At 33.2% G+C, this 16298-nt stretch overlaps 1 protein-coding gene across 1 annotated transcript in view; it reads left to right on the top strand.

Annotated features, from left to right (window-relative positions):
• The window catches only part of LOC120339071 (uncharacterized), a 34018-nt gene that overhangs the window by 4555 nt on the left and 13165 nt on the right, over positions 1–16298 (top strand). The window contains exons 6-32 of the mRNA XM_039407128.2: positions 451–575; positions 1028–1233; positions 1373–1652; positions 1961–2140; positions 2703–2856; positions 2987–3109; positions 3297–3551; positions 3997–4209; positions 4602–4793; positions 5174–5239; positions 5532–5613; positions 5708–5848; positions 7198–7353; positions 7446–7603; positions 7968–8302; positions 8749–8923; positions 9114–9296; positions 9632–9902; positions 10617–10869; positions 11530–11730; positions 12311–12488; positions 12873–12998; positions 13160–13898; positions 14335–14388; positions 14714–14848; positions 15045–15194; positions 15707–15861. Of these exons, the coding sequence (XP_039263062.2) occupies positions 451–575; positions 1028–1233; positions 1373–1652; positions 1961–2140; positions 2703–2856; positions 2987–3109; positions 3297–3551; positions 3997–4209; positions 4602–4793; positions 5174–5239; positions 5532–5613; positions 5708–5848; positions 7198–7353; positions 7446–7603; positions 7968–8302; positions 8749–8923; positions 9114–9296; positions 9632–9902; positions 10617–10869; positions 11530–11730; positions 12311–12488; positions 12873–12998; positions 13160–13898; positions 14335–14388; positions 14714–14848; positions 15045–15194; positions 15707–15861 (5286 nt within the window). The remainder of the gene's footprint in view (positions 1–450; positions 576–1027; positions 1234–1372; positions 1653–1960; positions 2141–2702; positions 2857–2986; positions 3110–3296; positions 3552–3996; positions 4210–4601; positions 4794–5173; positions 5240–5531; positions 5614–5707; positions 5849–7197; positions 7354–7445; positions 7604–7967; positions 8303–8748; positions 8924–9113; positions 9297–9631; positions 9903–10616; positions 10870–11529; positions 11731–12310; positions 12489–12872; positions 12999–13159; positions 13899–14334; positions 14389–14713; positions 14849–15044; positions 15195–15706; positions 15862–16298) is intronic.

The following is a 16298-nucleotide window of genomic DNA, read 5'->3' as shown; positions in this document are numbered from 1 at the left end:
TATGAACTATCTAATGAAATTATAAATCAGGGGGGGAGGGGGGGGGGGGGTCGATACTAGGCACCAAATGATTCTACATTCTTAATCACATCATCTAAAAAATTTATCTCACGGGTTGGCGGTTGAGGTTGAGAACCACAGTAATATAATGTATATTTTTTACGAAACATGATATTCAATGGATATAATATACCAGGCACAGAAAACCCAATTTATTTCAATGAACACGTTCACTATCACCATACCTCAAATATAGATAAATTGTCAATCGTGGAATAGTGGACCACTACTACTTGTGGTGCTAGTGCAGTCCGATATAAGATATTGCATAATACCTTGTGTTGCTAATGAGGCATAAAGCTGACTATATTGCATCATGTGCTCCAAGAATCGAGTGATGATTGGTTACCTTTTGTAAATTTTATATTTATTCTTCAATCTTTTACACAGGAAAAAAAACAGAATGCTTTTCGAGTAGTCTATTTTTCACAATACCTGCAGCAGGAGACCTCACCGTGACAGTCACGTTCTTGGCAAACGATAAAGAGTCAATGATGATGACCCGCGAGATAAAGGTGAGACTATGCGTAGAGAATAATTTGGGGTACTATGAGGATCGCCTGGCAGGGGAAGATTGGTGGTAAAGAATTATTTGTAGGGCTGCGAATTTTAGGAACAATTAGGTACCGTGATTGCGAAAAATTACAATCATCCCTTGTCGGTTCCCATTGTTAGGTTAACGGCATGAAAAATATTGACTAGTTTAGATATGCGAGTATTGTCTTTTTATTCACAATTTTCTAATGATGTTCTAGTCCCAAACTTGAGATATTAAATATAAGTCCTTGTACAAAACTGCTTTTTTAATATCAATGTAATAAATGAATATTATCGGAACATCTACAGTCAGTCAAGTTGGCCGATCATCTTAATGCGGTGTTTTCAACATTAAACGATAATACTATATATACCAACATTTGAGGTATTTGATATATGAAATATCAGCTTATTGTTTTTGTATTTACAGGTTCCCATAGTGGAGTTCAATCAAGATGGGAAGTCGAGAATTGTGAAAGCTAATATTAGTTCGAAGGTTTGGAAATATAATTTGCTGTCGTACAGCAAATTCAGAATAGAAGATTTCCCTCTTGGAAAAATAGGAAATCATAAAGCGTTTGGTATTTGGCTCAAAGCGGAGGAAAGACCGGTTAGCGTCGCGTTTACTGGGAAAAGGTCTGTCTGTTTTTATTGTTTTAAGTTTATCAACCCTACAGGCTGCTTTCATATAATTATGTATTATCGATTTCTTGTCTAGTTTCTAGTTACGCTCACACACGAAATAAAACCTCAAATATGTTGATTTTTTTGACAGTGGGTCGGCATCAGCTTCTATTCTCCCAAATTGTGCTTTGGGTTACGAGCATGTCGTTGTGTCGTACCCATCGCAAAAAAGCTACGTTATCATCGCTGCTGGATACTCATTCGCATGGAATCAAAAAACGAAAGTACAAGTATTTGACAATGTAGGAAACTCTGTGCTGAACACAAGTCTTACTGTTCTGCAGACAACGTATTTGCGCGATGTCCGAAATGGCTATATCATATTCTCTGATCGTCCGATTGCTGTTTTTACTGTAATGCTGGACGCAAAGGTGAGCAAGGCTATAAATGAATAAATCACCTAAGAAGCTGATACAAAATCATACCTGTGAAATAACTGTGACTTGGTATAGCTTCGTTCTATCTGCATTGGTAGTGTCCAGTGTTGATGAATGTGTGTCGAGCTCGAGCATCGAAGAAGAATCCATTATCACATTTGAAGATCAGATCGTCAGAAATGACTAAAGCGCATTAAGGAAATATAAATAATTTTGTCCAAAGTTGAGAAAAGACTAGTAGCACTTTTAAATATATATGTTTGTTTTTCCCATATCTTTGTTATAAGTCGTGATTTGTTTAGGTATCTGCAAATAATTCGACTACGTCAAATTTGGTATCTGATCATATGGCAGAGCAGTTGCTTCCAGTGAGTTTGTGGGGATCAAAGTATGTCGTGCATCCTTCTTATTTTGGAAATGATGAACCTCAATCCGGATCTTTACTCAGATTATTGTCGTATAAAAGAACAGTTACATTGCAGGTGCACAAATATTTTGGCAATTCAGCTTGTTCTAGTTTCTAGTTTTAACCTTGAGTGGATAATGCTGTAAACTCATAAGCAATAAATAACTAGGTACCGATAATTGGTACTGGGTACTATTGGTAAAATTATTACCGTAAGATATTATTTAATCGCCCGATAGTTTTATTAGTTTCAAGTACTCAATATTGGAAGTATGATAAACAGCTTGCATTCTTTACCGAAATGAAATGAGTAGCTTTAAATTAGCTAATGGCTTTAGAATAATGAATTGGTAGATACATTAACATAAATATACTGGGTACTGTTGGTAAAATTATTACCGTAAGTTATTATTCAATCGCCCGATAGTTTTATTAGTTTCAAGTACTCAATATTGGAAGTATGATAAACAGCTTGTATTCTTTACCGAAATGAAAGGAGTAGCTTTAAATTAGCTAATGGCTTTAGAATAATGAATTGGTAGATACATTAACATAAATATACTGAATCTGTGATAACTGTATTTTCAAATCAATATTTTTTTTTCACTATTTGTGATGTTCTTTTTTGTATCTTCTAGTATCTGGGTATCAGTGAATCAAAATTTCCAGACACCATTCCTCCGATGTCTCACATTGATCTTGACATTCCGGTCGATGCATCATTTGTTGTGAAAAGCAGAGATGGAACTAATTTTATGGCTGTTATGATAGGAAAAAGTGGAACATTGAAAGGTATATCATTTTCCTGTTGTATATGTTAATCAATAAAATAGAAGTAGTTCATTGAGTATGGGTTTAGATTAATTTTGAGTGGAAATATGTACATTAGGTTCAACAAAATTACTATGTTTACCATGTTCAGAATCTGGCAGACGACCCTACATGATCATATTACAGTCAACTGAAAGTTTCACTCCATTCATTCACAGTTATTCTGAAATGGAAACACAAATTAATATTGTGGCAGAGACTTCTTCAAAATCAGGTTAGCTGCCAATATTTATGAAAATCATTTACAGTGTAATGCTCTTTAGTTATCTTTTCAATGCGCTCACTTACAGTGTTTTGTTATATTTAGCTGAAATATTCTCTCTTGTACCAGGAATCAAGTGACAAGTATTGTGGAATATTGATTCAAAATATATTGCAATCGTTATCACTAAACATTTCAGAAATTAGCATCAACAACATCTCGACAAAAGTACCTGAATACTACTGGACAGACATCACATGTCCAATGACCCCAAACACATGTAAACAATCGAATTATACCTACTACCAATTGGAATCACTACCCGGAACATCACCAGTAATTTTTACAACTGGAGAGGTATTTGGTGCAACACTTTTTTCGCAAAATTCGGGCAATATAAAAGGAACGACCGCACATTCTGGGCCATCAAAGTTTGTACATCAGCAAGTTCAAGGTAATTATTTTACTGATATCACTTGAAGATGATTCAAAAAATTTCTATAGATGATTTTCATGACACTGGTCTTAAACACATACCGGTAATAGATTTGAGAGTAACAATAGCATTACATACACGAGTGACGATAGTAACATTGGGTCATACATCCTTACGCTTAGGAATCTACAATAGCTTTGTGTATTGCCCTACATTGTAATAGTGTATGTAATTGGTGGAGCCCAAATAATAAATGAAATAAATGAATATAAAAGCCAGATTGAAGAAACAGGCGCGAGGTTTGCCAGAATGTGTGGTATTAGACGGCAACGACAAGTTTTTGATATGTAAGGTATGCACATATAGCTTATGCAAATGATATGTTCAATCTTCTATTCATTCCTAAGGTTCTATACAATCTTGTTATGGTCCAAAGTATTGCAAAACTTATTTTCTGCTTTAGATGACAAATGTGGAGTCGACTGGACGTTTTTTCCTGGAACAAAACAGTGTGTAAAAATCGTGAAGAATAATCTTTCTGTTTGGGATCAAGCTGCTGAGATATGCAATCAAATTGATGGAATGAATTCGTCTCTCATTACTATAAAAACTTTGGAAAAGGAGATTTTTGTGGTGAAACTCGCTGGTCTGATGAGATTGTATAATTTTCACATAGGTATGATATGGTATCACTGTCATTTTATTTGTCCTCACAGTGACTAGAAAACTGCACATTTTTCAACTTCTATTCATTGAGTGTTATATAATCATCTCTGAAACAGCATTCAGTATGCTTATCTAAATTGAAATACCTCACTATTATGAGCACACAAATTTTTTCAGTGCAGTTTTGCATTTCACTCATTCCATGTGAAATAACTTGAGTGCTCGTTCAATAGTATAAACTCATGGAGATGAAAGTTTCTAAACCAACACAGTGATAAACTATTGTTACTCTTGACGTGACTTATTCAATGAGGCAAGGACATCAAATTACAAATCTACCTTTCTATTTCATGAGTTGTCATGTTGTCATGTTTTTTTTTCAAATGATGGAATATTTTTTAGGATTCAGAGGGTTGGATGCAAAGTGGATTACTGGAGGAAAAGTTTTATCGCAAGGAAAGCCCATTACACCGGCCACTAATTTGGCTAATAGTTGTGGATACCTAACTCTTCAGTACAGTACGAATTTGATAAAGGGATACAAGTTGTCTCTGGGTCGCTGCTACAATAACCTGCCATTTATATGCCAAAAAGGTATCATTTTAATACAATGTGTATGTTTAATATTATTATCAAAACATATATTTAACATTATCAGCATATTTCTCTTAAGCCAATAATAAATGTTCAAAATGAAATTGAATAAGTGTGAATGTGAAATAGGTGTTAATTGAAATGCAGTTGTAATGTGTAGTTTCACTTGTTAACTTCAAATACGAGGTAATTCAATTTGATTCATATCTCTAATTTAATGTGAAATGCATCCATTTAGATTCTAATTTGATCGATTGCAAGGCATAACTTCAAAACGTCAAATTATTTGGATACAAATATCACTAGGACCTAATTATATTTTATAACTTCTTGTAGTAATTTTACCACTGAATGAACATTGCCCTTAAAATAACTTGCAGATGTCCCAGTAACTGTAGCAAAGACCATGAAGGCAGCTGAGACCACAACTGCATTTGTTACAACAGGTTGTATTCAACACTCTTGTACTCTTATAATCTAATCTGGTATATAGTTTGATCAGACAGTTTTTCGGCAAAAAATTTTTTTTTCTAGATTGAACGCTGGAATGGAATATAAAATCATACTTAATTAATTACACAATCTTTATCATTGCTCTTATCCAATATTATTATTGAAGTAGCAGAAATGTTATTCGCGATAAAACTAAACCAAAATTGTTTATTAATTTTTGACACCTTTTAATTGAGTTTATTTATATATGGTAACTGATAAAATGTACAATATTGCTTTGCATAGCTATGGCAACTACAGCCATCCCTACTCTGTGCCAGATGAATCCTTGCTTAAATGCTGGAAATTGTACTGCTGTTGAAAATAAGTGAGTATTTTACGATGTAATATTTCAATCTTAACAAATTGTTTGTGCAATTCAAAATTTATAATAAACTATGAAAAACTGATATTGAATTCAGGGAAAAATGTACTTGTACAATGCATTACACTGGACCATATTGCGGAGAGTATTTGCTACCTCAAAATGGAGTTTATGAAGTCACTGTGGATAAAAATATTCCTCTGAATTTGTTAAAGAAACAACACCGCTACAAAAGGGGGTAAGTTCATATACGAGGTAAGGCTAAAAAGAAACGGGACTGACGTCACAGATTGCTCAACACGATTAACCATCGGTAATCAACACTTTTGCAGTGTGGCTAATATGTGTTCTTTGTTTAACAGCTGTTTTGACACAATATCGCAATTATTTTTGCTTTTCAGGATCCATAAGTGAATGTGATAAATTTCTTGTTGAAAAAAAAAGCTGTGCGACGTCTGATTGAGTTTTTTGGCAATAGGGGGTTCAATTAAAGAATGACGACTGAGCAAAGAATTAACATTAAATTTTGAGTCAAACTTGGAAAAACGGCGACTGAGACTTTGCAGATGTTGCGTGATGTTTATGGAGATTCTTCCATGTCCAGAACAAGAGTTTTTGAATGGCACAAGCGATTTGTGGAAGGCAGGGAGGATGTGGAGGATGATCCGAGGTCAGGGAGGCCTTGCACTTCCACTACTGATACCAACATCGAAAAGGTTTGGCAGTTGGTTCGCAGTGACCATCGCTTAACAATTCGCTTCATTGCCAATGAAATTGGGATGGACAAAGAAACGGTCCGCACCATTTTGGTTGACACTTTGGGAATGCGAAAGATGTGTGCCAAAATGATGCCAAAGGCTCTTGAGTTGACTGAGGAGCAGAAAGCTCAACGATTGAATGCATGCCGAGTTGACATGCATTTTTCCAAGTTTGACACAAAATTCAATGTTAATTCTTTGCTCAATCGTCATTCTGCAATTGAACCCCCTATCGCCAAAAAACTCAATCAGTCTCGCACAGCATTTTTTTTTCAACAAGAAATTTATCACATTCACTTATGGATCCTGAAAAGCAAAAATAATTGCGATATTGTGTCAAAACAGCTGTTAAACAAAGAACACATATTACGCCACACTGCAAAAGTGATGATTACCGATGGTTAATCGTGTTGTGCAATCTGTGACGTCAGTCCCGTTTCATTTTAGCCCCACCTCGTATCATACATATCGAGTCTATATTTTATGCTCAATATATTATACTATGCGATTTATGAAAGAAAAGACATTTCATGCATGTGTAACCCTTTTTTCGAAGAATATAAATAAGGTATTGGACAAGTTGGACACCACTTTAACTGCCCTAATAACACAAATTTTATAAAGTTCATACATTTGCTGTTTTTGCTCATTACTTGGCTCAAGATATTGCTCTTTGTATAGTGATAGTAAATTAGGGAAAATAATAATATGTATCTCTTGGCATTCATATTATATAAGTTCCAGCCAATAAATATATAAAAAAAACTATTCATTTGAGCAAGTTGCTTAAGATATTGCTTTGAATAACAGTAAAAATATATTTTTGCAGTGGTAGAAATGAAAACCAGAAACTATTTGAAATTACAAGGTTTGGAAACATGCATGCCTTCCGAATAATATCTGGATGTCCTTCATCACCATTGTGTTATGGTTGGCTGACTAATGATGACTTTGGACAAGTTGCTATTGCAGACTCTAGATCTGGGTAACTTGAATGAGCTTCTTATAGAAGTAAAAAGTGAAATGTTGACCAGAAGATTACTTTACTTTAGCTTGTTTTTTTTACTTTTTTTTCAGCACTCATTTATTGCATATGATTCCTAAAGATGATGGTTATGTATTGGCATTTAAATTACCCAAAACAATCATCAACTATAGACAAGGTATTGGATTCTATCTTGGCCAAGATGGGTCTTCGGCTGTTGTATTTCGTTTACAAAAAATGAAAAGTGCAGGTAATATATAATTCAACATTTTATCTTAGAGGTATTAAATATGATCAAACAGCCTTTTCGTACTTCTAATTTGAGAATTGTAAAATTGTTTCATATGTATATTGAATGAAAAAATTACCATATCAATATTTAGCACATCAAACCTAGTTTATATGTGAAATGATGCTGTACTATCATAACTCCTTGTGGAATAGTTTGTTCTATATAGTGAATTTAAAGCAAGTAATTGTTTGTGACATATATGGTAACCTATCTAATAATTAATAGATTGTTTTTTGCATGATATGGTGTAGATTGTCTTCAGTAGAGCACAAGTTGAAATACTGTAAGCAGGTTCGAAGATTTGCTTTAAGTTCTTTTTCAGATAAAATCTTCACTCCACCCCCATTCAAAATATCAATGGTCAGATACAGTTTACATGAACCAGTGTTGAGCAAACCGGAGCAGTATATTGCAATATCGCTTGACAGAAGCAGCTGCATACCAAACACTGATGAAGTTACAATATGTGCTTGGTTTCGGTCATTCCTTGGACCCAACAGTACCAGCATTATGCCTATGATATTGTACAATATTACAAAATCCCAAATTGGAACAGAGTTTGAGAATTTACGCAAATATAAAACTGCTGAAATAACAGTAAACCAACTGACGACTTCGGCAGTGAAAATTGAGATTCTGGATGTTGATGAAAAAGTTGTGAGTTAATATTTCATATTAGAGTATATATTTATTATTTTGATTTACCTAAATTAATAAATATCCAGCCAGAGCTTATTTGCTATCGTTTCTACCTGTTAACTGCAGTTAGCAGTCGTCAACTGTGCATAAAACAGGTTTTGGAAGCAACATCTATCGCATCTGTTAAATAGAATACTTCATATATTTTTGTTGTCTTGCAACCAGTCCAGCTCTAGCAACTTATTTTAGTTATTACATAACTGATTCAATTGAAGTTTAACGTATCAACTAATTGATGTAATGTCATAGTCAAATCTTTTTTACACATATAGTTGGTCAACATTACTTCCACTTCAGAAAAATATTTTGAAACATCAAGTATTCGAATTATTTATTATTGTAGGTTGATGAAAAGTTGGGATATTTTATTCTTAGTCATACATCTCATAACTCTGCACTTGCAGATTGCTGAAAGTTCATCATTTATCACTCCGGTTGTTGGGGTTCGGCATCAATTTTGCTTGCTCGGAGACAAAATTACAATAGATGGAATGTCATATTCTTTAAATTTTCATCAACCGCAGAAAAAATTCTTTAATCCAGCTACTTCTACTTTTCTCTCTACTGGACCATTCATAGGTAACCTCATATTTTCTATGGTGGTTATCATTTGTAAAAAATAAAGGTTTTATTAGAAGATTAAAGTCAATATGGTCACTAATTTCAATTTGACAATAAAATAGTTAGACATATCTATGTGCCAAGTACATTGGAAAAGCTCTTGTTGAATGTCAAATATTTTTTCAAAAAATCACACTTGAATTCGTAGGTCAAATTGATGGTCTTGATGTATGGTGTGGTAAAAAGATGAACGGTTTTTTGTTTGGAGAATCTACCATTTTTCCTGAATGCGGAGGGAGTAGAGGTGACCTAGCATCAATGCAATCAAATGACGTTATTATGACAAAAGATGTAATAAAGACAACTATTGAAACATTTGAATTAGCATGCCGTGAGTTTTATCATCTTTGTATTAGAGTTGGTCTTTAAATTGGCTATCTTTTGTGCTGCTCTTTTCTAATTTTTAATGCTAATAGCATCGTTGAAATTTCGAAAATCAAATTTAACATATGGTATTACTAAAAATAGCATATTTAGCGCTGCATCTTTTCTTCCATTGGTGTTGTTTCAAGCATTAAGTGGAGTTATAATAGTAATGTATATTGAGGAAGAAAGGTAGTTTGGGGATTGTGCCTATGGGGTAGCTCAATACTAAACTTGAACATCTTTATCATTTGATTAATTTGAATATGACACAACTTATGTATCATTTTATAAATTGTTCAGAATTTTGTCCTGCAAAATGGGTGTTACATCATTCTCAGTGTTATCAGTTGATTAATGACAAAAAGGCATCACCTATTGGGCAGAAATTTGTAAATGCAAATGGTGGAGTTTGCCCAGCTAGCAACAGTAACTCTGCTTCATGGCCTGTTACCATATTTTTGAGTACCACTCACAACTTTTTGTCACGATACGTTGATGCAGTCTTAAATCAGAACACTGATGTTGCATGGATTGGTATGCATCTCAATAGATGGAAAACATGGAAATGGAGGTAACTATAAGAATGATATTTTTATAGCGGTTAAGTATGCAAAGTCATTATGCCATGTACTTGTTACTGAGCTCTTAGTGTGATGTGCCATTGAGCCATGTATTTAGTACCTAATAATGATTGCCAGGTTCATGTTAATATATTTATTCGGATGAAATGAATTTGAAACTATCCTTCATTGACTATCTTGCAAAAATTTGATTTTAAATAATGGTAGAACTGGAAACCGTTAATTATAATTTAAGCATGAACAACTGTAAAATTGAAATGGAATAATTTGATTTTTGTGAGGACATTTTTTTTGCGAAGAGTGAAAATGTTTATAATTCTTTTGCAAAGTGTCAGATCAACATAGCCAGAGTGTGGAAAGTTAACAAACTCCCGATTCCAGATCCGAATTTTGGAGGAAATCAAATTTTTATAATTAAAACTTTGACCATATGCGAACCTTCTTTGATAGAATGTTCAGATCGTTCATACTAATTGTTTGTGGTATTTATAGAAAATCTTCAATTAGAATATCACTATTAAAAATGGGTAATCCAGACTAGACTTAAGACCCAAAAAGTTGGAAAATATCGCTCCGAATCATACATACCAAATTTCGATTCCACAGTCCTGAATATATATAACGAAAAATGTAGTAAGTATTCATTGATGAATGAATAGATGTAAATGCTTTTAATCTAAAGTCTGTATTATTACATTCCTAAGTCAAGACGATTCCACAGTTTCATTGTCATATTGGGGTGAAGGTGAACCAAAGTTAGGAAAAGGAAATTGTGCTGTGTATGAAGCCTCACCAAAACCTGATATTCAGTGGACACCTATTCCAACACAGACTGACATTACTGTTGGTGCATCCTCGCCATTCAACTATCAATGGGCAACAAGGCCATGTAACGAACAACATCCTTTTATTTGTCAAAAGTCTAGCACTCAATTGTTCACAGGAAAAAAATTCATGGTTCGTTAAATCTTGCTTTTATAGTACTTTTAAAGACTATTTATTTTGAATTAAGTTCTAATTGTGATTTCTTTCAGTTATACTTTAAATTTTTTCATGCTAAATAAAAATAACTCTATTTAAAAAATACTTTATTAATTGCATTTCTCAGGGCAAACTTACATATATGTTTGATTAGATTAATCATATGACATGAGTGCATAAATATAATAATCAGTTTTGGAGCTAGCTGGATGCTACTTTAAAATTAAAATGATCAAATGTTAGAATCAAATCGCACAATCTACTGATTCAATAATCTACTTTCATTTTTGTGTTTTTTCCCATTTTGGCTTTTGAAGTAATTGTAAAAAGCCAGCAGAAAACACTGATAGTGCCCAATCCCTAAATCTAACATATTCAATTTTGATTAAAATGGGATGACTCAATTTTTTTTTTATTATTATTATAACATGCATAACATAGTATGCTTACCCAAATAACACATTTCAACCAAAAATCAATGGCAAACACAGACTAGAACTAAATGAGAGGTTTTTTTGTTTTCACTAGTAGCTGTATAGATAATTCAGTGTAAAGTTGAGTGAAGCTATTGTATTTCTGAGATATTTCATCGATATTTTGAGTTTCTAACATTCAAATATTCAAATATATTCATAGCTTCGTATCTTCATCATTGGTGGATCCTTCGTCTCGCATTTGTCTACACCAATTCAGCTCAAAGATTTTAGAAAAACTTTGGTTGCGATGATGAATAAGTTAACATCAGCAACAAATGGAGAGATTTCATATCAACTAATCCGAATTCAAATGATTCCATCATTAGTAGTAAGAACGGGCAGCAGAACTATTCTTGAGAAGGTTTGGTAGATATTTTTGTCCACTCTTTTTTCTTTTACCGGTAATTATTTCTTGATGAAACATCTAAATGATCAGACTGACAACTTATTGTGGTTGAGGTATTATCTATCAAAATTTCTCTGTTTTAAATCTTACCAATCGCTTTTATACATCTGGGATCATTTTTTCCATATCTGGTCATATTAGCCTGGTCATAGGGTGTATGCTTGCTTCAAGATTTCCTTTTTTAGGCTATGTCGAAGTACACTCTGAATTGTATCGTCATATAGGATAAAATTTACATACTTATCTAAAGGAAAGGAAAATAATAAAATGGTTTAGGCATGTGACAATCCATTGCCTTTCGAATGATTACCAGTCCATGTCAGGTACGAGAATCAACCCGTCGATTAGAAGCAGCTAAAAACTAGGTGACTTTCAGCAAACTTTTCAGCAAACTAACTTTTCTCTCAATATAGTTTTATTTTGTGAAGTGTCAATCATTTTCCAGCATAATTATTTCACTTTCGGAATATTTTAGATTTTCATTGATGCAAGTAATGTTTTGTTTGTTCAATCCTTGTGGGTTATTTTAATTTAGAGTATTCTCAGCTGGGTTCCTTTTCCTGGAGAAACCAATCTTGACAATATTATCAAATACATAAATTCATTTTCGAATGATGCAAAGTATCGATATATAAACATCATTACTTCTGCGTATGACCAGCATATTTCAACTGCTCTTGTTAAAAAATCAACTTCTTTCACTTTTGCATTGGGTGAGTTAACCTGTACTTATATTGTTGAATTATTTAACCACATTAAGATTTTCATTGTAACATATATTTAAGGTTGAATTTTACAAATATGTTGGTATTTTCAAGGTGATATCTAATCTCATAACTAATCAATCAGCAGTAACCTTCTCATTAGCAGGGATACACATCTCGCAACCAACGATATTCTACCGTATTATCCGTCTTATTAATAGATTTATGCATGTGTACATACCAAGTACATTTTTGCTAGTGATTCCTAGGCTATGACTAACCAATTGCCACATATGTCTATTTGTAAAATACATATTTCCTCTATTTTATTCTCGTAGATGCTATGTTAAGTTTTTAAATATAGCAGTTGATAATTTTTAAATCTTTTTGAAGGGTTGATGTCAGCGCAGTCAAACCATCTAAAAACTCTGTCATCTCATGCCTCATGTTATGACTTCGCAAAGAACAATGACAGACAAAGAATTGCTGTTGCTGATAAACTATTGTCATGTATTAGAGGTATGATGACTGTTGTTGTTCAGAGTAGACGGCCTTTCATTTTGGTTTGTCTGATCACAGTATGTACAAATGATGACGTTTTCTTTTTCCTGGTTTTGAATATTAATAGTTGGCTGACAAGTTTGGTTAAGAAGACATTGATTTTTTATCTTTATTTTTAGGTGACTTCATTGTGGATGAAATGCCTTACGTCATAGCTGGAAAGAGTTTGGTTCGGATGTTTGATTTTGTGGAAGGCAGATCCGCCCAATCTAATTTACTGACTACAGATGCTGTATTACGAACAACTTCGGCATCCAGTTTGTCTACTGATACTTCAACAACAACTAGGTTTTCAGGAGTAACTTCAGAGACCAGTTCTACTTTACCTAATACAACTATTGTATCATTTTCAACAGATCTATCTGCAGTTACAAGTTCGTCGGGTGTGACAAGAGTCAAGAATATGACTTCTGAACCAATCATCACTGCAACAACTCCTAACCCTTTATCAATTTGGACAAGTCAATACCCAATCAATATTACAACAATTTCTGTTCCAGAGAGTAATACTACTTCATCATTAAATAAAACTAACTATTACTCAACTCTGCAAAGTGTCGCAACCTTCTCAGACATACCAATTACAACTCCTTTTTTTACTACTGAAAACAGCACAGTGCTTTCTTCGTCAGAATTTATTTCTTCAACAACTAATGTTACACTACCAGGAAATGTTTCTGATGGGCTACATCTATGGAAAACGACAACTTTTTCTCTTAATACCCTTCCAACAATTTCATCAACTACTGCACAACTTATGACCACTATTAGAACCTCAGCATATGAAAATTCTTCCTATGGAATGGTGACAACCACTTCATCCATTAGTACAGAAGAGCTCACGACAGTTTCAGTTAGGTAACTTTAGTTATGTAACTTATACATATTAAACATTTCAACTATTGCTTATGTCAATGAAAAAAGCGTCCACAGAGGAATACAAACAAATATGTTCTTTGTATGTACAATAATATCTTGCTATTAAACTAACTAATATAAGACATCTTTAGAATATTGGGTTTTGATTCACTCAACATGCTAGATTTGTGATATGTTAGTATTTATATTTGTCATGAAATATTGGTTTTACATTGCTATATCTACCAAATATCATGCATATTTAATCCTTACCAATCATTTAACCGTTCTATGTAGGTTTTTATTGAATTGAATATATGTAACAAGATCAAGATTTTACTTTTTGCAAATATTACTGTTCCAATGAGTAATGACTAGTATAGTAGTATCACCTAATATTAAATTTTAGTTAATAAACATCATATTATGTTTTCAGTGTATCAACATCTACATCTGAGATTAGTACTGCAGTGGTTGCAGTGCAAACAAGGTGAATATACTTTATCATAGGGTTAGAACATTACTGCATTAAAGTAAGCATTAGAGTAAGGTTGTGTACCAGTAAGTGAACATGTTTGAATTATGTAATCTTAATTATATTCTGTTTTATGAGACCCAGATATAACTACTAATTTTTAAATTTTAGTTTCAAATTGAGTTATTTTCAATTTATGACTAGGTATAAGTTCTATTTTGATATCAAATAGGTTTTCATATAACGAATCTGGCATTGATGCAAGCGTCAATCAATACCTTACCTACAAATTCATCTTTCATTTTGTACTAAGTATCAAAGTTGCACATATATATTGCAGCTCTGAAGATTGTCCATCTGGGTATACTGGTGAAGGATGCATGGAACGAACAGAGCCTAAAAATGGTGTTGTGGAAGCTACCAGTTCAGATGACTTATTTGGACTTTTTCCATCAGTTTCAAATAGACGAAAACGGTAATTGTGACTTTCAGTGGTTTGCACTTCAAATTTTGCTTTTGGCAGTTTTGATAAAAGTTTAATTGTGGACCAGTAGATAAATGTAAGAAGATACTGCTAATAACGAATGTGTGTTTATATTTTGAATATAATTATAACAAACATTTATAATTGTGTTATAAATGATGAATAATGTTCATGATTTGTAAATCAGATCTACAATATCATCCATTCCACTTCAACTTGTTGGAATAAAAGGAAAATACGCAATAAGGAGTCTTTACTCGTGTCCGAATGGTGCATTTTGTTTATGGTGGCTCAATATCATAAATGACAAGGTCATGTTTGTTAGTCCCCACAAAGGGTAGGTACAAAGCAAATAGGTATCCTATCATAATATACATTGTGCTTTGGTAACTTAGTACTTGAATGACCTCAAAAATGGTGATACTGAAAAATGATTACAAGAGATAAGATGGGGCAATGAAGTCAAAATTATCTCACTTGTAGCTCTAACTTGTCTAATTTGTATAAAGCACAAAATGGGCTGTGATAGTTTAATGATTAGAATAAAAAAAAGGGGGGTTTATTCAAATTTATCACAAAGCTAAATCTCAAGAGCCTTCGCAACTACATTAGATGAACGTGCAATTTATAACATTTTGGTTCAAGGAACGGTATTGAAAGCTTTGGAGCGTGAGCATTCAAATTGTTTATTCAAGCTACTTAGACAGTTATTTGAATATTATTTGATTTAGCCTCAAATACTAAACATAGTCCCATGCGTAATGCGTGTAATAATTTACTTCGTGGCACTTACCACTACCAGTATATCAGTACTGGTGTCATGTATGAAATATTAATCAATAATCACAGGTATAAACTCTGGAATTTGGTACCATTGCCTGCTGCAAATAAATACCTTGTTAAAAGTCCAGTTGATGGAAAATTCATTTACAAATCAGGAGCAAAGTTTGGTCTAACAACAAATACAACAACAGCTACGATATTTGGCTTCAAAAATATACCAGGTTAGTTGCTGGTTTGCCCAATGCAATAAGTGAAAAATTAAAAAATAAATCCAAGGCGCTCAATACACTTCAGTATTAATTTATTGGGACTAATAAGCATTGGAAAGTGTTGGGCTATTGACTTTGTATACAGTGCTGTTGATAAGCAAGCACAATAAAAGAACCAGGAGATCATCATAAAAAAACCTTTCGAATTGCCAAATAATTTTAACCAAATAACACTGTTGCTTACTTTACCAATAGCAAATAGATATTATTAGTGGTGTGAGATTCTGTTATCGCTTTTTTTTTGTTCGCTAAAATTGGTAATTGCCTGATTGGTGAAATACTGCTTTTGACAATGTTTTCCATTTGAAATGGCCTTCTTGTATATGGGAACATGTTGTCAGAATCAGTCAGCTGTGTTGGGTATTTTGTATTTGGTGAATTCTTTGTGG

This window comes from Styela clava, chromosome 9 (genome assembly GCF_964204865.1).
Source record: "Styela clava chromosome 9, kaStyClav1.hap1.2, whole genome shotgun sequence".
Lineage (NCBI taxonomy): Eukaryota > Metazoa > Chordata > Ascidiacea > Stolidobranchia > Styelidae > Styela > Styela clava.
Note: the sequence above shows the minus strand (reverse complement) of the source record. Positions and strands in the feature narration are given on the sequence as shown.